Source organism: Rhea americana, unplaced genomic scaffold (genome assembly GCF_003343005.1).
Source record: "Rhea americana isolate MKP2758 unplaced genomic scaffold, rheAme1 scaffold_284, whole genome shotgun sequence".
NCBI lineage: Eukaryota > Metazoa > Chordata > Aves > Rheiformes > Rheidae > Rhea > Rhea americana.
The window spans coordinates 101,087-124,032 of NW_028186406.1; the positions used below are offsets into that span (position 1 = coordinate 101,087).

General features: G+C 45.2%; 1 protein-coding gene across 1 annotated transcript in view; it reads right to left on the reverse strand.

The window, feature by feature from the left end:
* FRAS1 (Fraser extracellular matrix complex subunit 1) overlaps positions 1–22,946 on the reverse strand; it is a 176,856-nt gene that overhangs the window by 15,558 nt on the left and 138,352 nt on the right. The window contains exons 38-60 of the mRNA XM_085308858.1: positions 20,811–20,959; positions 20,315–20,477; positions 19,501–19,636; positions 18,335–18,525; positions 17,766–17,919; positions 16,961–17,224; positions 15,944–16,132; positions 15,475–15,594; positions 14,839–15,018; positions 12,461–12,585; positions 11,622–11,762; positions 10,443–10,670; positions 10,058–10,171; positions 8,351–8,501; positions 7,585–7,744; positions 6,854–7,016; positions 5,864–6,110; positions 4,539–4,883; positions 4,083–4,243; positions 3,289–3,436; positions 2,019–2,224; positions 1,393–1,549; positions 482–682 (exon numbers count right to left, since the gene is read on the reverse strand). Of these exons, the coding sequence (XP_085164984.1) occupies positions 482–682; positions 1,393–1,549; positions 2,019–2,224; positions 3,289–3,436; positions 4,083–4,243; positions 4,539–4,883; positions 5,864–6,110; positions 6,854–7,016; positions 7,585–7,744; positions 8,351–8,501; positions 10,058–10,171; positions 10,443–10,670; positions 11,622–11,762; positions 12,461–12,585; positions 14,839–15,018; positions 15,475–15,594; positions 15,944–16,132; positions 16,961–17,224; positions 17,766–17,919; positions 18,335–18,525; positions 19,501–19,636; positions 20,315–20,477; positions 20,811–20,959 (4,093 nt within the window). The remainder of the gene's footprint in view (positions 1–481; positions 683–1,392; positions 1,550–2,018; positions 2,225–3,288; positions 3,437–4,082; positions 4,244–4,538; positions 4,884–5,863; positions 6,111–6,853; positions 7,017–7,584; positions 7,745–8,350; positions 8,502–10,057; positions 10,172–10,442; positions 10,671–11,621; positions 11,763–12,460; positions 12,586–14,838; positions 15,019–15,474; positions 15,595–15,943; positions 16,133–16,960; positions 17,225–17,765; positions 17,920–18,334; positions 18,526–19,500; positions 19,637–20,314; positions 20,478–20,810; positions 20,960–22,946) is intronic.

Genomic DNA, 22,946 nt, shown 5'->3' on the forward strand with positions numbered 1-22,946 from the left:
AAAAAAAAAAAAAAAAAAAAAAAAAAAAAAAAAAAAACTGTCTTAGGGCTTTCATTCCTCTTCTGAGAAGCTTGTGCTCAGAACAGAAGCCATTATAGTGGGAGGTTTGAGCTGAGAATGATTAGACAGGGCGAGGGGGAGAGGCAAAAACACATGCCTAACACACAGAAAGGGGAAAAATCTTGCAATCCACTTGTAACACACTGGAGAATTGCATAATGTTTTCTTCCACAAAGACTGTGATAAGACTGAGAACAAACCTCAAATCAAAAATACATCTAAGGTATTTGTACAACCTTCTTATAGTTAATGCATCCACTCCCCCAGGAGCAGTTAGACCTATGTCRATGTCATAAGCCTCATGCAAAAAGTGAGTTTTTCCAAGTCTCCTGAATATCTCTCTTCATTGTTCCTTTCCCACATGCATAAAACATCACTGGTCACACCACCACCTCAAACCTCCCCTCCAAGGATCCTTTACCTGGGCTGAATTTGAGCACTCGACTCTTGGGGTAGTAATCCACTCCAGCCTGAGCTGAGCCATCACGGGTGCTACAGCGGACTTTTGAGGTCCTATTCTGATCCCCTCTCCGGACCACCTTGATATTTAAAACAGCAACACCCTCTGGGCCAGGGGGTTCCCGCACTTGATAGGAAGCTTCTTCAAACTCAATGGTGGGTGCTAAAGAAACAGCAGCGAAGAAAAAGCCCCAGGTCGGCACCACAGCTGATGGTTTACAGATGAAGTACATTCCCCTTCAGAATCTGCGGGAAGCTCCTTTTAGAGCACATCTGCACCTCTTCAGAGCCAGGGGCTYCTCAAAGCAAGGGCCAAAACTGCAGTTGTAACGTTTCAGTATGAACTAGGCTACAGAAGAAAGCACATTAACTCCTCTATCCCCTGCCTCCCGCTGAAGCACATGTCCCTGCTCCATGAGATGTGATGGAGACATGGATCCCATTCCTAGTCACACTGCAAGGACCTACCATTCCCCTTTCTCCCCACAAACCTCTCCAGGCTGTGGCACTGCAAAGGGAATACAACAGCTCCCAGAGGAAGCACAGTGGCTTCCTGAGCGACTGCAGGGCAAYGGGAAATGGGACAAATGGGTGTATGCAAGCCCCTGCTATTCAATCCCTCCTGTAATACCATGACCAGTGCACAAAGCCCCCGCACGGACGACCTCATGATTGTCTTGCTCATAGATCGGTGGGTCTCCAGCACAGTATTTCTGTGAGAACGAATCCAACAAACCAAAGCTGTGATAATGTGACCGAAGGCATTTCTTGTGTACTGACTGAAACTCAAAACTGTTGATGAGATTGTGCTGACTACTTGGAACTGCATCCTGCACTACAGCTTCTACATCCTTTTTGTGTCTTCTCACTTACCATCTTCATCATTGGTGACAGTTACAGTTGCCATATCCATCTTCCCAATCCTAGCTCCACTCCAGTGGTTTCCAAGTGGGCTACCAAGATAGACCCGAAACTGCTCTTCTGGTTCAAAGGCAGAATCATCACTGATGTAAACAGTGCAGTTCTTTAACTAACAAGGAGGAGAAAACAGGAAACGGTCATAAATCCCCTGAACCCACCAGAAGGCCAGACTGCTCCTCTCCATCTAGTGTTTATTATCTGAGTATTGTTAACCCTGGAAGAAGCACTCTTCTATTTTTAAGGCTATTTCTTCAGGGTGGAAAAAACAGCACAGAAAAAACAACATGATGAGATACAGCAGTGAACACATCTACTTCCACAAACCAACAGCTCCTTGCCACAACAGTCCTTAGTCCTACTGACACAGAGGATTTGTTTTTGATGTTTTAACCAGTCTCAYAATGAACAAGGACTCTCTCCAGAGTCCTGTCATATATCCAGAACCAGAGGATTTGTGACTTTAAGTKTTTGTGGAAGCAGCTCTGCAAAACGCCTCTGAAATCAGAGAGTCAATGAGGAGATCTGAAACTCTCTCATCCATCGCTCTTCATTCTCCCTTTAAGATCAGTTCAACTTACCTTCTCCCCTTTCAAAAAAGTGATGCGGGACTCCTCTGCATCTCTCCTTTCTGCAAAGTCCTCCATGACCACTGCTGTCTGGCTCTGGGTGTAGCACCTGACAGAAGACTCATAGCTCAGGTCCCCTGTGCGGAAGATGGGGATGTGCAGGACACCCTCCTTCTCCTTCACCATGAAGGCATCCTTGCTGAACTGCATACTGGGTACTGCAGAAGGCAATAAGAGTCAAGCAGCAATGAGCTCCCCCAAGAGAGACAGGAGCTAATGGAGGCACATAAACTCTTGGAGAACTGCTGTACGGAGTCTGACAGCCAGAGAATGAAACRACAGTTTCACTGCGCCTTAGCAAAGGATTTGGTTTTAACAAACCAGTGACCTTAATTGCCCTCCACGGACAACAGGACTCCTAGAGTCATAGATTCATAGAATGGTAAGGTTGGAAGGGACCTCTGGAGCTCATCTAGTCCAAACCTCAGCATAGCCACATATGGGGATTGAACCCATGACCTCAGCATTAGCAGCACCATGCTCTAACCAACTGAGCTAAACCTGCCCCCAACTCTGCTGTCCTTCAAAAACGATACAGTATCTTTCTTAATCACCTGTTAGTCACCTACTCCAAAGGCTGCTGAAACTGGTTTCTTCCCCAACATTTTGGTGCTGCTCCAGTATGCTGGAGAACAAGACAGGCCTGAAAGTGGTGTGTTTGTAAGGCATGTCAGGAAGGGATTACATGAGAACTCAGTACTGAAAATAATTCCTTCGTCTCAAATCATTAAGCTGCTGTCTATGGACAGACATAAAATAAATGGTTTGCAGCAAGGAAAGCAGATCGCAACAGAAGATACAAAGGCAGAAATGATTATAGTCTACTACAGAATTAAATTATGCAGATGGTGCTTTCCTCAGGCAAGCAAACACGAGAGACATTAAAACTCAAGGGAAAGGAAACATATCCTGAAATATTCTCACACAACAGGGGGGACTTTGGCTCAGAGAYAGCACGAATGAGGACTGAGTAGAGGAGACAAAGCCTGCCTGAAAGCAAAGGAATCCTACTGRACAATTTATTCTGCACTTTCAAAGACTTTATGCTTTTGTGGACAGTGATGCATGGAAAGAACAGGGTAGCGAAATGGAACGGGAGGATCCCCAAACCATAGGCTAAATCCACCCTAGGAGTAACTTTACTTGAACAAGTCTCCTGCTGTGCAGAAGTGCTGAAGATGAGACTAGGATGGACTAGACAGAGTTGCCATGGATAGCTTACCATCTTGGAAGATGTCATTAATGGCCACTATTGCTTGGAAAGGCTTTTTCAACTCAGCTCCATGGGGTGAACTGAGATATACAACAAATGTCTCCAGTCCTTCTATCACCGGGTACTGAGCATCGTCCAGGATCGTCAGAGTGCAGGACTAAAAGGAAAGCARAAATCCCACTTTTAGAGATGCAATCTCTCGTCACTCTGTGAAAAGGCAGAGATTCCTGGCATTCACATTTGCGTATCCCATTCAGTCTTTTTCTGCACTCATTAGCCAATGACTGTTCTTCTGGAAACAATGTTCTAGATCTAGGCACATCACTTCGCAGAAGAGGCAGCCACTTTTACGCTGGGAGAGATGTTTTCAGTGAATCTGGATGGAGCACAGACCTGAYGCAGATCTGTGCCTGAGAGATTCATTAACCCTTCTCACGTACCGTCCAAGCGCCTCACCCCCACTGAGGTTGTTAACAAGCAGAAATACCTGGCAGACAGTAATCATGCATTAACCCTCAGCTTCCTTTCTGCACCCTCTCCTTGTACAGCACTTCCTATCCTCATCTCTCATGTTTAGGAACACAGAAAGACTATTAAACACATGGGTGGTTTGAGATACCCAAACATAGACCAGAAGTCAAGAATCCATTGATAAATAATCCTTTAAAAATCCACTGTTCAAGCCTCTCGAAAGGAGGAGGAACAACGTCTTTCAAGATCCGTTGTCAAACATCTAACCAATGCTGAGTTATTCAGTGTCAACTGACTGAGCAGACTCATGAGTGACTGAAGAGGCTCCTTACCTCTTCTGTCCTCCCTGGCCTGAACTCTATTTTCCTGGAGCTGGGGATATAGTCAATTCCTGGGCTGGCAGATGGAGGGTCTGATGTCCGAGTGGCGCACCACACAGAGATGGGGATGGAAAGATCAGGTCCCTGTCGCAGGACTGGAATTTCAATGTTTCCTGTATCATCAGTTGCATACATGAGAAATAAGATTAGAAACCAGTCAGACACCACAAAACCGCCTCCTCTCCCCCCTTTGGTGTGCCCTTCTCCTGTCATCACTGCCCCTGCACTGAGCATGGACCATTGCAGTGAATAACTCCCAGTCCTCCCTCAGGGGCAGAGGAAAGAACAGAAACTCGCCACAAATCTTTTACGGTTTCCTGCAGTGCACTAGACTGCTCTTTCTGATGCCTCACTGTGGTGAAAATGTGCATTCCCGGTAAGCACCCCACACATTCTTCTGTTCTTCACCTGCAGCCTCACTGACGGTGAAAGTAGCATTTCCCAGGAACACAGTAGAGGCGTCATTGGGACCACTGATGAAGACGCTGGCTGAAGCCAGGCTTCCAATGCRGGCATTATCGGAAGCATCAGCCAATACAATCTCAAATTCCTCCTCTTCTTCGTATTCGCTGTCATCAATCAGYGTGACGTCACATGTCGACATGGTGACACCCGGCCCCAAAACAATGCGGTTCTCATCTGTCATCCCCCGGGACTTGAAGTCAGAGCCAGGCTCCAGCCTATAAAYGCTGCTTCCCTTGGCTGATTTGGAGACAGTGTAACAAATGGCAGACACAGTGTTGCTGGTGTCCCCTAAGATGCAACAGAAAATCTTGTAACTCTCTGCAAATTCTCTTACTCCATTTGGTGGAGAAGTCAGATATTATTAATTTAAATAGTAGAAAAAAAAAGCAGCCTATTTCACAAAAGGGGGGGGAGTATAAAGAACACCATCCTTGCTCCTAAACTAGCACAAAACAGGCTTAGGRCTGACTTCCATGTGTACATCAAACCTGCACTCTTGGTGACTACTMTCTGGGAGCCAATGGTGCTTGCCTACTAGAGAATATACAACACAGTGACAGGGTCTGCACAAAGCACAGTCTCTAGATCACACGGAAGCAGCAAATAGAAACAAAGGTTTGCTTCTGCTCACACTGGCAGGAGAAATGGATCCAAAAGCAGAGAACTTTAGCTTGGTGAGACTTGCAACAGACCTGGGAAAGAAAAAAATCCAGCTATCTGCCCAACCTTGTTTCCTATCATTTCAGTTGCACCATAAAACTACTTTCGAAGATAAAAAAAAGAAAAGAAAAAAGAAAAAGAAAAAAAAAAGAAAAAAGAAGACAAGACCTAAACCATATCAAACCAAATCCCTAGCAAATACCAGTTGTTTTGGCAGTCGCAGGTATTTGCCTAGCAGAAACAGCCTTTTGCCTGAGTCTGACAAAAGTATATGCTGCAGATTCCTCAGTAGCTTTGTACTGATCCCATTCATAAAAAAGACTGCAGCATACACTCAATAAACTGCTTCTATTGTMTATAAAGTCCGAAATCTAAAGTCAAACTCTAGGCAGCCCCAGGCACTTCACAGGACACTGGCAGGTCCTGCACTTGTCACCTCTCACCTTCCTGTCGACTACAGTCTCCAGGACTTCCCATCCACCCTCTGCAGAACAGGCATAGGCTCTGCACATCACCCCTACAGCGCTCAGTGCTTGCAGAGTCACTCTCCTCCCACACCGCAGAGTCTTGTGGAAGCACAGACAGTTGCTCTGTCCGGTTCGACCCACCTTTCCTTTCAACGGGAGCAGAGAGCAAACCAGCACTCTCGCTGATGCGGTACATCTTCCTGTCGAACTGCAGGGTGGGCTCGTCCTCGGCATCAGTGATGAAGACTGTGGCCCGGGTGATGTTTCCCAGCAAGGCATAGGCTGGCATGCTGAGCTCCACAGCAAAGCTCTCCGTGCTCTCAAAGACGACATCATCATTAATGACGATGGTGCAGGCCTTGGTGYCCTCCCACTCCTCAAACTGCACCTGGAGGGGGGAAAGCAGCAATGTATGCAGTCACTGGCAAACTGTTCTCCYGGATTGAAATTTTCTGTCCTTCTTGCCTCCCCCTTCCTTCATGTCCTGCACATGGAGCAGTGTCATGCAACAACTTAAGCCCAAGATAAAGGATGACTGAAGGTGCAAGGCAGCAGCAAATGCAGTGTCTGGGCTCCTATTCCTGGTCTCAGTCATGGTTTTAGTCTTTTGTATGACCATGAATAGCAATCCTACCTGCGCAAGCCTGTAACATTTGTGGTCTATCAAAATACCACCCCAAAAGGTATCCACCAATATAAAAACCTGATAAAAAAGAGACCCTTTCTGAAAGAAATAAATCAGACTTTTAGAAATGAAATACCTGACAGTCTCCATCATGTTTTTATCAGTTCTGCTATGACTCTTTAGTATTATAGGCATCATAAGCTTTACAAAGAGAGAGAACGAACACATTGCACAAAAACTACTTGAATTAAAAAAATAAGAAGTACTGCTTAAATATGCAGGAGACAGTGAAATCTTTTATGAAATTCCTGCGTCCATGTTCAAAGACAGACGCTAATGGAAGAAATGGCTGCGGGCAGAGAACAATTCTAGCAATTAATAATCTGTTATGCCTCCACTTTCCACCAATTTCCCAGTGGGCCCTGCCCTCCTGCCTTCACTGTTGTTCCAGGCTTGCTGGCAAGTGCCACAGCCATCCCTTCCTTCTCCCTGTGCTCTCAACCTACCTGTCCTGCATACTCCACGTAGTCCTGCTCTCCAGGCTGTGAACCGGCGCTGGAGGTGGCCGTTCCCTGCTCTGTGCGGCACAAGACAATTGCGTACTGGTTGAGGTTACCAATCCGCTGCACGGTGACACTCACAGAGCCTGCACTCTCACTGACATTGTAGCTGAAAATAYATTAAATTGGGACAAATACAGGACACTGTTTAATGGACTAGCTGATTGCACTGATGTGCTATGGGGAATGTGGCGATTAGGAATTTCAGACTGGGAAGCAAACCCTGTGTGTTAATACTGGTCCTGAGCCCCACAAACTCAAGCTGACTGATGCCTCTACAGAAAGTCCAGGGGACACTTATAACCAAGACACAAATGGTATTCTTCAGGTTAGGCACTTGAGTAGATGTCAGCTGTTTAGCAACTCTGCTCCACGGTTTAACCCTGCAAACGCTTCTACTCTCTGACACACACATGAATTCCCTTTTCCATACTGGCTGCTCTTGGCTCCTCCACCATCTAGGAATCAAYAGTGGGACTGTTGTGTGGAATTACAGCGCATGGCAGTGAGACCTCAAGTCTTTATGGCATACAAGTGAAATGATCATAAAAGATGGTAACTGTCCCAGAAATTTGATTGCATGCTGCAGGTCCATCACATATTACAGAGCTCAATCTGCTTTGCTCTTAATAAGAGCATCTCTGTGTGAAGAATACTGTAAACTCCATGTCATTTACCTGGTGTATGTAAAGCTGATGAGAGACCACTGGATATGGAAGACATTGCCACTGACCACATTAGGCTTGCTGTCCTTCACTAGGAACTGAAAGCTGTCCACACTCTCCTGAACCTTCTCCTCATGCATCACGTATCGAATGAGGCCATGGTTCACATCCTCTGCCAGGAGGAGATGTCCAGTGAGCCAACTCAGAAATTCAACCACAGTTTTACAAATAAGCAGTGCACATGCATGCACGCACACAGCTGCATGGCTTGGATCCTGTACATGACCTTCATGCTGCTAGAGCTTCTCTTACTCGCACAGTCTTATCTCTGACAGAAGCCAGCCTGCAAGCTGTGACAGATTATTTCTTTGCCTAATCTTTATCTGTAATGGTTCATGTTTAAAAATGAAGTAAATTTAAAGTAGCTTTGGTCAAACATAYGGAATCTGAACTTGCTAGGCAGTATATATTTCAGCTCTAGTCCATAAGCTCATATGTTTAATGGGGCTCCTTTTCCCTGCAGAGATGTTCAGGGATCTCTGATTTTCTTGCAGCGTAAAGTAACTTTTCTAAGCTCCAGCCCCAAAATAATAGGTCCCTTCCATTCTCTCTGTTTGCACTTACAGAACCCAAGGGAGGCCAGGTTTGGTTGGCAAGACCTAATGAGAAGGGACAGCAGAAGTGCTGACTGCATTTGCAMAGGACAAGACACAAGCTACCCTGATAAACTCAGGCAGCCAAAGGAAAAAATTAACAACATGTAGCCCAATTTCCATACCCTGAGTGAAGGTGGTCACAGTTGTCCCTGGTTTCAGCTTGCTCTCCACATAACCATGTCTGGGACCTGCTGTTATCTCATAGATCAGCTGTTTGTCATCTGTGTCAGGATCTGTCGTCAGTAATTCCTTCTTAGTGATTACATTGGTTGCCTGGATTAAAGCCAAACCAAGGGAGTTGAACTCTGGAGATGTAGTAGTGACAGTCTGACTGCTCATCTGAAAAGCCCAATCATCCCTCTATCAAACAGTGCACCATAAGGGAGAAGTTAGGGAATTTAGGATTATTGTCACAAAGAGTGGCCTTGAACAGACAGAGGCTGTAGAGCTCTAGTCATGTCCCACATGATATTTGACAGCACAGAAAGGATTCAAATTCTGCTCCAGATTTGGTTTTAAAAAAATAGTTGTGCAAAAGCAATTTTAGAACAAGCTGCCAAGCTCTGTCTAGCTGGAATTAAAAGTTAGGGCAAATCTCCTGGTTTCACGTGGAAACCGCCCCTCCATGAACGAGGCTGATGCTCAGGTAAGACCTGCTTTCACCAAAAACATCTGCAAATGGCCTCAAGTTTAAGGGTTTCACTCACAACATTTTATGCTGCTTTAGCGAGTCTGTACTAATCCTCTTTCTTATCTCATATAGGTATGTCTCAGTTTCACCACATTTTGCTTTCTCTTTAAAGAGAAAATACCTTTAACAAAGTGGGGAAAAAGAGAAAGAGCRTTAACCTTCCTGAGGCCTCAGGAATGCTTTCTCCTAAGTCAGAAACTTCAGTTGAAATTCCGTTTCTTAATATGCTGTCACCTAGCTCCYTTTTTCCTGGAAAGGACTGCAGCTAATGCTGGGTCCTCAAAAGTGAGCACAGGGTTTATTCCCTAGGCTTTTGTTTGGACTTAGCAGAATAAAGGTATGTCACAGTAAGGAACCATGTCATCTCTACTGTGGCTGCTGCGGCACACGGTGAAGGCTTCTCAGCCATCAGCAAAACTGAAAAGAAACTGCCCCAGGTATGAGGGAAAAGGCGCAGGACAAATCTGCCCAAGAAGGGTGGCTGAAGGGAGTGGGGCTGTGCTGAGCTGGACAGCTTGTGAGAGAGCCAAGAAGAGTCAGGCTTACTGCTCCTGCTGATGTGAGGRAAGGGGATGGGTCAGGAAGCAGCTTTTCCCCTTGCCCCAAGATACCTCCCTGAACTCCCGCAATGCACCCACAGTTCTGCAACACTCTGGTACATTAAAGCAGGTGGAAAACCCACTGCTCCCAGAAGTCYGGTAGCCCAGGTGATCATCTGCACTGTCTTTGCAAAGGGTTGAAGCTGCCTCTGCCATCATGGAGCTCCACAGCAAAGGAGGCTCCTTGGATCCTGCACTGCTTCCTCCCCCTGTCTTCTTCTCAGGCCTGCTGGGAAAGAGCTTCCTGCAGCCAGCTATTCAGCAGAAGCACCTCCCAGCCTAATGCTCCCTGCCCACTGAGCACAGACCCTCTCTTCACAGGCTCTACCTTCATCTCATGCTGCCTGGTTTAGCTAATGGAGCAACACAGGCATCCCTGCAAATCTCTGCCTCTTCCGAGCCACTCCATRAACACAGAGGAGCACCTGCTTTCTGCCAAAACAGTAACAATGCTAACGGGTCAGGATGTTTGCCTGTGAACCCCCTTCTCCTGAAACAGTCTGAGCAACAACCTAAGTCGAATCCAGGCAGCCAGTTACCTTGCCATCTGTGTACTCCAGCCACTGCAAGCCCAGGTTGGTGATGACCCTGGGTGTCCCATCATCCACAGGGAGAATGTCCACTTTGAAGCGCTGTGGTGCTGCCGTCACAACCTGACAAATGTTCAGAGTCATGGCTGACACTGTGGCAATCAAAGCTTTGGCTACCATATTGTCAGTTTGGTTCCCTTCAGCTTCTTTAGGGGTTAGTCTGCACACACAAATGCCAAGCTGGGACACCAGTGAACAAATACACGGTGGCACATAACTGAGAATACTCAGTCCTTATCTTCAGTGGAGTAACAGCAGCTGAGTCTTCCTCCTCTGAGGGGAGCTGCCTATCAGCTATGGAAAATTTCCCTCTCCTCCCCCATCCTCCCCTTACCTCCTTTCCCCCATCCTCCACAATGAAGAAGGGATTGGTCCCATCAGACACAGTGAAAGTGAAATGATCCTTCAGGGAGCTGCTACCATCATGACTGTAGCTGATGCGGTTCTGGTAGATGTCATCCATCGTGAAGGTAGTGGCTTGGTGGTAGCGCTGGCCATTGTTASTGCATTCAATCAGGCCATGCTGGGGGGGCTGCACAACTGTGAACGTGATTGACTCAGCCTGCACSGAGGAGACAGGGTGGTGAAGGTGAGGATGTGCTCCCGGAGCCAGACGGGAAGGTCACTCACRCTAGAGAGACCTGGAGCGGGACTCTCCACACACAGCCAGCCTTCCTAGTACAGTATTCCCAACCAGGGCTGAAAGGCAGCACTGCATCCTGAAACAGTTCACCCTGAGACCTAGCACTACCCCATTCTGCTCCCACACAACCACCCAACTAGGGAGAGCTAGGCTAGWTTCATCAGACCAAACTATTGGTTTGGACGGTCTGAGATAGCTCTCACCCTCATGACAACTCCTTAATCAGAACAGCGATTACTCCTCCTGCAACCGTTCTAAGCGTCCAAGCCCATTGTCACTTTGGCACAGGGTAGCACGTAAGCGAAGCTGCTCCATGGAAGCAGTGACAATCTTTGCTTTGGCTCAGAGCAGTTACGGTGAGCCAGGAGCTCTCTTGCTCTGAGGAAACTGCAGCCCAATGAGGTACAGTCAGCATGGGACTGCTTCACCTCCAGTAAGACCCAGAACGAGGAGGAGGAAATGCCATTTTCATCTGTGCCAAGCGTAAGCTCAGGGCTACTCAGGTCAAATCCATAACATTCAAAAGGAGGTGAGGACAGGGCAGGGACTAGCTCTGATCACAGCAACTTTGCAGTATTTTTCATGTAGCTTTTTGTTGTTTGTGTGTCCAAGAGACACCCCAGATGAAGTATACATTTCTCAAGCCAAGACTTTGCACTGCTCAAACACTCATTTATCTATTTATCTATCTACATACAAATAGGGTCTTCTGCAAGCTGTTTGTTTGAAATTCTGATCAAACAGGATATGAGCAGGTAGGGAAGACACTCATTACAATCTCTCTCTTTGAACACAAGCCCATTTCTTCTGATAGCCCAGATGTGCAGCAGGACAGGGTAGGTAGGAGGCAAGGGGGGAGTCCTGCCTTACCTCTGTGTCAGCATCTGTTGCTTTAAGCTCAAACTCCGTGATGGTTTTTCTCACACCTTCCTGAACTCTCATCCCAGGGCTCTGCACTATCGGTAGGGAGTCATCCACAGGGTTAATGGTGATGTCAAATGTCTGGCTCACCTAGAAGAGAAGGAAAAGCCTCTCCAGACAAATGCAGTCTACTAAGAGTGCAATGCAACTGAAACGGTAATGCTGTTAAGAAGACCACAGTAACCACTGAGTATGAGTTTCTTTATTTTGGCCTTGTTTTTCTTCTGTGAGTAAACAAGAGCTTTTGAGTTCAAATCATATGAATATGACCTCTACTACCCCCCCCCCATAATTCCTTCACCATCTTTCTGTGATATTTACAGAGATACATTTTTTACCTCTGTTATTGAGCTCTGCTTTGTCCTCTTATCTCTGCAGCTATTATTTCCCCCTTTCCCAAAATAGGGAGGAGACATTTCTCAAGGGTTTAGCTATGCTTCTGGCTCCTCTGTCAATGCATTGGATGAATGCTGAGCTCCAGCAGTGACTGCTCAGCAGATGAAAATTAGACACTGAAATCTAGGTAAACATATATGAAGAGGCTATATCTCAGGCTGCTCCACTTTTTGTGAAAAGGGTTCTCTCCTCTTCTGTGGTAAGATCTCTGACACAAGAGAAGCAAGAGTATCCACCATTGTGGAGTTACAAGCCCACACGCAGCTTGTTTCATTTCTTTTGCCTAAGTGTATCTGTGTCTCACAAGCATGCAGGAGGAAAACTGACTCCCACCACATATGCCAGAACCAAGAGTCTGCTCTGACTCGAGGAAGAAACATGCTGGAACCTACCTCATTCGTTCCATCAGACACAGAAAAGGTGAATGCATCGGCATGCTTTTCAGTGTCACTAGTATGGACGTATTGGATGTTACGAGAGGCCAGGTCTGCCTGGCTGAAAGAATTTATTCTTGTCCCTAGAAAAAGAACAGTAAAGGAAAATGTGCAACAGAAACAGAGACAGGGAAAAATACAGGGAGCTGGACACATATAAGCACTCACTCTTGGTTCGCTCTGCTTTCACTGAGACTATACCATGAACTTCAACTGAGCCAGGCCTTTGGCTGACATACAGCTGAAAACTCTACTCCACAACTTCTGAATTAACATAGCAGCCCCCTTCTGCAAAGAGAAGTACAGACTTCTTCACAGACTTCAAAGGGTATGACGGTGCTTCACACTGCTAGGGCACCTGATAGGGGTCAGGCCACACAGGGCACAGAGCAAGAGAGAAGCTGTGAAACAGCTTTGATTCTCCCTGCCAAACAAGACAGCTTTAACCATGGCATCGCTCAGTGTAGGCAAAAGGTTCCCAGCCTCAGTTGGCGTGCAAACAGCCTCACCTCACAGTTTTCAAAAACGCCTTCAAAATCATAGGGAACAGCAACAACAGAAATGTCCCACAAGGGCAGAGTAGCGGTCGGCCCGGCCTGGCACTGTCTCCAGCAGTGCAGGAGGGAGAGCACAGGAGCCTGGGCACAATCTGCTCTTTTTTCCTCCTAGCACCCAGCATACAGAACAGTCCAAGTCCTATTTTCAACACTAATTTATAGTGACACCTTTACAGTCTTAGGGGCAACATGGTCACAGAAAGGTTTCCCCAAAGCATTTTAAAAAGCATTTGAACTTTTAACTCTCATTGGTGCATCTGACAGTTTTACTGCTCTTAACAAGAAAAACCTTGGAAAAAAATAACAGTTTTTCACTAGTTTATCACATTAAATGGCTACTGACAAGTATTGGCCACACTACAAAAGATGCAGGGAACTAGTACAAATAAATGACCCCAMAAATGGATGATTAGCCAAGGTTTACTCAGAGCTCATTAGTTTTAAAGTTTGTGAGAATATATGCTCTTTTGAGTGCTCCAGTACTCTCTCCTTAGGCTTAGGTCATTTAAGCCATGAGAACAATTATTTCACATTGCATGAGCTGATATGTTTCTTAGTCCCTTAAGGACCGAAAAAAAAAAGCCAAGAAATTGGAATCATCACGTTTTAAATAGCAGGAGGAATAAAAACTTAATTCAGCTCCTTCAGATCTCAAAAGTATGAGAGTCGATGTTTGGTTCAAAATTTAGACAAAAGCATTGTAAGTTTTTAATTTTCTCTCAGCAGAGGGTTTGCATATTTATAATTTCCATCCATTATTCCTACCCTCTCAACAGAGTTGTCAGAAGACATCTTACACTAAGAAGATTAGACTTTAAAACTATGCTGTACAGGGACTGTCTGCATTCTGAAAATGCACAGTAGAGATTTACACTTTAATCTCATGTTAAGAAGAAATCAAATTCTAAGAAGAAACAAAATCTTAGGTGAGTATAATCTACACCAAAAGAGCATATTATATGACAGCACAATTTTAAGACTAAAAAAGAGYAGGGACACACATACTATCAGGGGATAGCTGGGCTTGGGGGACAACTCTAAAATTTACACTAGATTTGCAGGGAATTCTTTTCTGAATTTCACAAGGTTGACCAAAAAAGCCTAAATTACCAGAAGGTCTCCAGAATCTGGAGGGTCAAAGTGGAAGTGTGTGTAAATGGGCACAGTGCACTGTTTAAAATAGTCTCTCACAGAGTCTGTGGGAATTCATTATCCAGCATATCCATCACACCAGATGTGTGTGACTTATCTTCCTTTTAAGAGTTCTCTCCCACTCTGCAGCACTGCCAGGAGAAGAGGCTGGAGTTAAGGGATCAAGAGAGATTACAGGCCAAAATGGGGGAGTAAAAACAAGTTATCTGTTCACCAAGGGATAGTCTGTTACCATAGACATTAGGGGATAGATTCTTTTGAGCTCTGCACTATATGCTGTCACACAGAAGGGTTGCCTGCCATGCAGATGCAGCGCAGATCCTGAAGGAGGAGATTCACATAGTGGTGAACCAGACTGATCTGCAAGGCCCACAGGCTGAGGTTACAAAGGGGCCTAAACTCACCGAATGGCTGAATAAATCCTTGTCTGCCGAGTGTTGGGCTGCCCTGCCTCCACTGACCCTACTCTGCAATGCTCTTGATCAATGACTGTTTGCTTTCTGACAGAGAACATAATTCCCGCTCCCTCCAAGTACAYTTTTCATGCAGTAAACCTTCAGGGCTTAAAAGCCCTTCTGTGCTTTGCTGTTAGAAGTGTCCAACAGAGCCAAAAGCTCTCCTGCAAACCTGGGGAGGTGGCGCGCTCCAGGTGCCCCAGCTGTGGTTGCCTGATGAGCCGGAACCAGAGCTTGGCTGGCTCACTGTCCTGATCAGTAGCAGAGAGCTGCAGGGTTGTAATCTTCTTCATTGAGTTCTCATCCAAGACCAGCCCCTTGTTAGTGATGATGGAGGGGGGGAGCCTGTCCTCTAAAAGGGTTAGGCACAAAATGGAGTGAGTTAGGAGACAGCCAGCCTTCTTTCCTTGGTATTATTTACACCAGATACTTGTGTGCAAGGAAAACAGCACCCTCCCACACTTTGTTAGGCAACCCTCCCAAATCAGTAATTCTAAAATGAGTATTTGGGGCCTCAGCACTAAAGAGGAGGATAGTAACATTATAATGTCTAGACAGTATTAAGATGCCAAGTGGAATTTTTCTGCCTTTTCCAGTGAGTTTGTCACGTACCAAAGAACTAATCCTTATATCAGTGAACTYTTCCCATGCCCTAAATGTCAAAGGCTTTTGAATGAACAATGGGAAAAAAAGCACTGCATCTCAAGAATTATATCTTAACTTGCCATACATGTGGGATGGAAATCTCACTCTGCTAAGGTCTGAGCTCTGCAGCAAAAAAAATGTAACTTAAGAAATATTTTTTTACCTAATACACTAATATAGAAAAACTGGTCCATCAGTTTGTTGCCGTCTGCATCGATCACATCAAAGGTGAAAGCAAAACTTCCGCTGGGATCCCCTTTCTTGTGACTGTATGTCACTTGCCCTTGAGAGAGGGACAGGAGAAAAGAGGTAGTTTACTACAGGCTGTATCATTTCGTTCTTAGTTTGGAACCAGGCTGACACTGTTAGCCAAGGGTCTGGGGGCTTGACAGAACTCCCACATTTGGATTCATTACTTTTTTCTCTTCATTCTTTTTCTCCTGCTGAAAAAGACTTTTTAGCACTTGCTTTATGACATGTGTTTCTCCCCCAACATAACCATCTTATTTTACTACTTTCCCTCTCCCTTTTCTGCTTCAAATCATCTTCCCCTTGACATAAAGATGTGGCCACATTTTACTTAGAACTGGCTGTTAGACACAGCAATTAGCTAAAATCAAGCACTCTCTCACCTTTATTTATATCAGCCTGGGTGAAACTTTTGACTGGTCCATTAGCAGAGATCTGGACTGGATTATCACTTTTGGTCAACTGCAGACTGCCGACGCTGGGATCCTTCTTCATGACAAATTTGACCCTTGTGTCATCCAAATTAATAGCTGCCACTTTCAAGTGCTGATCTGTGAGGCGTGCTGCAGAGCCTGCACCAGAGAGAGAAGACCTACCAATGGCTCCACCCAATCCAGCCCAGTGATTTGTCTAGGTTGGCCCATAGAGTTTACAAATAGCAGGTCATACGTTACAAATTTGGGAGTTGCAGTTTTATGGAGGGCAAGGGCAACTCCACTATAAGGAAAACAAGCAGAGGACTCTTCTCCAAGGATGTCCTGGATGTCCAACTTGGCACAGCAGCACTGAAGACATATGCTTTGCTCCTGTCTCAAGTGCCTGGATGCTAGGCCTGCTGGGGAGCCCAGGCCTACGAGCTGGGTTGGATCCACACAGGGCACGTTACCAACCTGGAGCAGTAACTGTRTGATTTCATGTTTCTCACTAATATATCAGCACAGCACAGGTTTAACTGTGGTGGTCACATTTCCAAAAATATAAAACAAAGCTCAAGGCAGAGGAAAGTTTCTGAAAGGTGAGCACTGTCAGACTGCAGCGATCTGTCAGGACCGCAGTTAGATGCTCTCACACTTACTCCTTCCCAGCTAATAGATATAAAGCCCCAGACTACACATTTGTTCTTGGGAGGCAAGGACTTAACTACAGCATTCCCTCCTGCACTTGCATAGACAGAGCACAGTCTTCTGTGTGTGTAATTCATTCTCACCCTTCCCTTCAATAAATCACCACCCCTTTGCCCCACTTTGGGAGAAAAAACATTTGAAAGAGATTTTCCTAGTCAAATCAGAGGTGTAAGCACACACCTTCACCTTGCAATTACAGCCACAGGGAAACATATGCTTACATCTCCCAGTGAGTTGGCTGAACACAAGATATTATCCTCCCTCCTCATACTGTACCAGCAGAAAGCTGCAGGCCCTTGTTGACGACTAATTTGGGTGGCTCGTTCTTCTGCAGCTCCATGGAGAACTCCAGCCTCCCCACSTGGGTGTAGAAACCATCTGTGATGGAGAATCCAAACTCATCCGTCTGYGCTGCTGCACCACTCTGAGTATAAACGATCAACTCATCCAAAATGTCCTGGTAGGTGAAGGATGAGCCCTGGGACAGCACAAGCCCATGATCCATGGGCTCCCCAGCAGCCTGCCTCCTGCGGAGATAACCTGACAAATGCAGGAAAATTACAGGGAGAAGACGGCCTGTCGGAGGACTGTTTGCATGCCAGTTCAGTAGGATGCACACAGGTGAACGTGGCCTTACAGCTCCTGACGACAGTGTCTTGCCAGGAGAGTTAAAGGAAATTTTCCACTTATTGTCAAAGCTGGTAAGAATTCTGCTGCTTATAGGAGATCTGAAAGGTGGCACACAGCCCCCACTGGTTTAACAAAACAAAGCAGCCTTTTCTACACACCCTGCCTTGCTTTTCACTAGTTGCTCAGCTCTGAACACTGAATCCCACAACAGGTGATTTGCACCAAGATGGGGTAACACAAAAGGAAACTTCCCAGGAAAGTGTATTCAGGCTGAATCTTTCCCCCATCTCACAGACAGTGAGGGAAATCTCTTGAAGAACAAGTCTGTCCTGATGGGCAATCCCRGGGTGACTGCTGGGCCACACTGAACAAATGTGCTTTACGTGAATGTGCCAGGCTTCTCTCTCACATCAGGAGGTGGTACACACACACACAGCTTGTCAGGACTTACCATGGTCAGGAGTTTTTGTAACCACAATGACAAGTTCACTGTCCTGGGTGTCCAAGTCCTGCAGGCTGAGGGAGGCATTGGTAACCACCACGCCTGAGCCCTCCTGCATTCTGACAGGCTCCAGCATCATCTTTGGGGGCTCATCATTTTGTCGCTGTACAGATCCAAAGGCAGACAGTGACAGAAAGGAAAAGGCCAAAGGAAAATGACTGTTCCTTATCAGCATGAAACACAAGCTCCCAGATAACAGTACTGATGCTGTGGTACATGGGTGGGCTACATCAATCTCTCCAAATCTATCCATCATTGTGGATGCTTATAAGATGGAAGGGACACCAGAGAAATAAGCCCTGAGGAAGCTGCTGCAATGCACAACTGTTTCCTGGTCTGATGGTGAGTTACGCTGCTGTACTAGGGGAAGGAAACAGGAGGAGGAAATCCCTCTTTAACCGCCTTCAYATCTGTTACAAAGGGGTGAGCACAGCTCACAGCTAGAGGGAGCTGCACCTTAAAAGCCACTTGTCTCTGGGGGAAGAGAGGGCTTCAGCAGCCAGAGAGCATGTGCGTACCTGAATAGTGATATTAATGCTGTGCACCTCAGACTGGCTTAAGCCGTTGCTCACATAAAAGCTGAAAACATCATTTGTTGGCTCGATGCTTTCATGGACACTCTGAAAATAGTAAATGCTGTTCTCTAGAACGTCTTGAATAGAGAAGGATGCATCCATGGCCACAGCACCCTGTGGGCCAAAACTCTCACCTGCAAACAGAATGTCACCAGTGAAAGGAGGTTCAATTCACTAATAGAGGAAAAAAAGCAGAATTAGGAGAAGAATAACAAGTTCTGAGATGCAGAAGGATGTTCATTTCTGAAACATGGTTTTCACTTATCTTGTGAACCTATGTAAAAAGCAATTTCTGTTGCACTAGAGTAGGCATTTAGGAAGTTGCATTTTCATGCACAGTACAAGTGATCCCCAGTCCCAGAACTACTTAAACTTTCTTCAACGATGAGACAGTCACTAACATCTCCCCTCAACCCAATCACCACATCAAGTTGTGCCTTGAAAAACTATGGCTCTCAGCCAAGAAAAATACCCAGCCATAGCCTGTTTAAGGAGAGGAGAATCATTACCAAAATAGCACAAAGCAGAGATCATTCAGGAGGGATGATATATCATGGTTAGTAACTCCTGCACTCCTAGAGAAATGTAGTAAYTGTTGTAACAAGCCACCATATTGGCCAACACAGGGTGGTATTTTAGAAAGGGAAGTTATGCTTTAAGTAAAATGTCACCTCTCTTAGGATCAACACACAGGAGTGAGCAAACAATCCCCTTGGATGAACATCCTTGGATAACATGAGAGGAATTCTACATCTTCTGAGTAACAAAGTAAGCTAAGAGAGTGTCATCAGCCATGTTCTGCCACAGATCACCCAGCTTTAAAGCTCACTGTGACAGTTGCTGGAATTCAGCAAAGAATGCTTTATACTCAATGAYAGAGAGTAAAACATGCTGGAAATACATACGGGCTTGTAAAAGCTTTCATTGTCCCAGCCTCCCCAGAAAGAAGTTATCTTGTAATGTTGACTTAAGAGCTCTTTGTCATCAACTGACACCAATCAGAGCAGGAGAGAGGAATCGTGATGAGATCAGTTAGTCTGCTCCAGCATGGCATTTCCTATGTTCCCTTTCAATGGCCAGGAAGAAGAAGASACAGTCAAGTATTTTACCTGTCTTAGTGTTTTCAATGTAGCCATACATAGGTAAAGTAATAACTGTGACCTGCAGGTCTTCCTTGACAGCAGTATCATAATCAGCAGCTAAGTGGTGATGAGCCAGCAGTGGGACCCTGCCCCCCTCATCCACCTGGAAAACAAAAGAATACAACAAAACTACCATCAATGCACACAACACACAACAACATCCAAATCAATACTGAAAAAGTCTGCACAGTCACTCCATGGAGGAGGCTCCCCAGGCACTTGCACGTTCACTTCTCTGAAGTCCTGTCTCATCCTCCCCCAGAGGGTTTGAACATGAGATCAGCTGGGAGGTGGGGTGGGATGGGAAGAATAAAGCCTACCTGCCCCCCAAGAGGAGCTTGCAAGTGCTTTATCAGGGAGGAGGAGGACTGGCAGAGTCACGCTGACCTCTTGGAGGGAGAGGTCTGTATTTCTTGTTGAGGGGAAGTTTTGGAACGTAAGGGAGGGGGAAGGCAAAGTTGGAAAGGAGGGAGATCACTTCAAAAGGCTCTGATAAGGAGACTGAAATGCTTTGTATCAATCCAAAGCCCTAGATGTTTTCAGACTCAACCTCTGGACCCAGCTCCTGACCAAAACAGAAGTAGTTGAGGTTCAGGGATGCAGCAGTACCATCAGCCTCCTTTAGCCTTTGAGTAATTTGTTAACTCTTCACACTAACAAGATTGCATGTGTAACACCATACTTTCACAGTGATTTGCCCTCAATCCAGGAAAAGAYCGTTCAGTTTCTCACACCGGACACATTCTTGACACTGTTTCCAGTATCCTTGGCGGCCACTTACAGTAATGTGGTCAGCAAAAGCAATAAGTGATAGCACTGTCTGGGCAGATGTGATAGTGATGGTAAACATCTGGCTGTCAAGCCGGTTGTTATCAGCATCAAAAACAGTGAAGTGGAAGATGTCTGTGACTGGTTGATCGCCGGTTTCAAACACAGTGGAGTAGCTGTGCAAGTCAAAACACAACCTGAGTCAGTGGGTCTCACAACAGTCACTATTTTCAGTGTTAAATATCTAAAATGTCACCATGACATTGCAGATACMGAAAAATATCCTCATAATCTGCAGCTACACAAACTTCTGGCATTTCACACACACAGAAATACCTATCTCTGTACACAGGAAATGCCCTCATTTGTAATTTTGTAAGACACAATAGTCTAGAAAGGACAAAATAACTTTGATGCATTGCACTAATATAGTATAGCCCTGAGTTCCCTGCAGAGAGCCCACTAAGCTTTTAATTGACATGTCTTGATGGAAAAGAGCTCTTTGATACCTGATCCTCTGGTTGTTGATGTCTTCCATGGTGAAATTATAAACCTTGGAAAGCTCTTCATCACGAGAGCCAGAAGTTCGTAAGAGAGTGCCGTATGTGGGCAGAGATATTAACTGGATTCTTATCTCTGAGTCAGGAGAATTATTATCCTAAATGTGAAAAAAAAAMCAAAATCCAAAACAAGATTAGCTTCCACTAGACGGAAGGAGGAAGAAAATGTTTTACAGGGAAATACATCAAGCTCRTAGGGTCAAACCCTCAGCTGTTGAATACTGGAGAAGCTCTACTGATGAGGAAAGCATCAGCTGGATGTACCTCCCCAGAATCTGCCACAAAATGCATTTTGCTTTTCTTTCAACCAAGAGGCTTTCTCTCTGCCTTCTATCACACCAACACATTCTCCAAAAGATAACCCGGTATTTTGAATTTCAAATTACACTCCTACATAAACCGAGCCAAAATGTTACTAATAAACGGCAGAGAGTTGCCAATCAATGCTTCAGACAGAAACAGAGCTAAGCTCAGCTCTTAGTTAAAAAAGGACAAATTTAGAGCAATGCTGCAATAGACAGATCCATATTAAACTAAATACTCAATCTGGCTCCTTATAACTACATTAAGTGCAACCAYGTCCTTGATATCCTCAACATACAGAGCAGGAGCCAAATCCTCTTTTCTGTGACTGTTGCCTGCCTTAGAATAAACTCGAAGAACTTCCAYGTCAGCTTTCCTTCCTAAGAGGAGAACAGGACAGACTCAATTCTGTGCAAAATATTATACACACACAGGGTAAAACTCCATCTGGCTTAGCCACAGAGACGGTCGGTATATCAACACTGTTCTTCAAAGCCATTTTTTATGCATTGATTTAGGTACCAAAACATGCCAACTGCATTTTTAAAAGCATTCACTTAGGACAGGCACCTAACTGCACCTCACTTTAATGAGTAATTCTGTGTCTCACCTGCTGAAGTGTTTTGGCAAACTCCAATGATATGCTTCTCTGCATGTCTCCTGCCAAATCACTATGAAAATAAAGCACTGGCTGCCAATCTCCTAGAGATATCTGCAAATCCAGTCAGCCWTGGAAAAACAGTGCTGGAAGGTATTTGAGCCCATCTGCCTTTCTTGGCTGCTTGGTACAAGGAGTATGCAACAGGTAGGACTTTTAAAAGCAAAGCAGTCCAAGCTCTTAACAGGTGGAAAAAATTTCTGAAGGGTTATTTTAATCAGTCAGACAAGAATTGTTCAAGTTACAGTGGTTTACTGTTTTAGCATAACTGATTCATATACTTTCGTAAAGTTGTAATTTTTATGGCACATAACTATGGCAAACCAAACCTATGTATCTATCTTGGACAGGGAAAAAACACTTGCTCCCAACTGCTGCTCTTAATTTGTTAATGTTTTTTGGTGAAAGTGCCAGAAAGTCAGATTATACAGACTGCTCTCTGAATAGGTCTGCTGATCTTTTTGAACTCACTGCATCTCCTTGTACCAGGATTTATTTTATAAAAGTATTTCTGACATGATTCACCTTTTCCAGAACCAGAAACTGRTTAAAAACAAGTAATTTGTTCTGAGGGAGAGGTTGGTTTACTACTCAGTAAAATGTTCTACTGTAATGAAGTACAAGGCCTTGAAACTGGCCCGGGCTGGAAAGCTCTAGCAATCAAACCAATCAAGTCCAGAAAGGAGACTGGGCTGTGAATATTCCCGTGAGGAAGCAGTGACACTGCTAGAAAGGTAACGAACTCCTACAGCTTATTTCTGTACGAGACAAGTACAGTTCATGTTAGCAGGGGTGGCAATGCCGTGAAAAAAAACAAATTGGTCTTTGACTCATCCAGTAGGTTTTCAAAATGTTACCTGCTGTCAGCCAGGAGAGCATGGCTTGCTGCTATCAGAAGAGAGCCTGACACAACRCAGGTAAAATACCTCCGAGTGCAGAGGGCCTGGACAACACACGCCTTCCTTACTGAAGAAGCAGCAAAACATGGTATGACCAGCCCTCTGGGACTTACTATGCTTCAACTGAAACACTCAGCTTTCTATTACTGCTATCAGGAAAGGGAACGATTCTCTTTCAGCTTGGTCAGTCTAGCATCTTCTAGCCATCTCAGGGATCTAGATTTA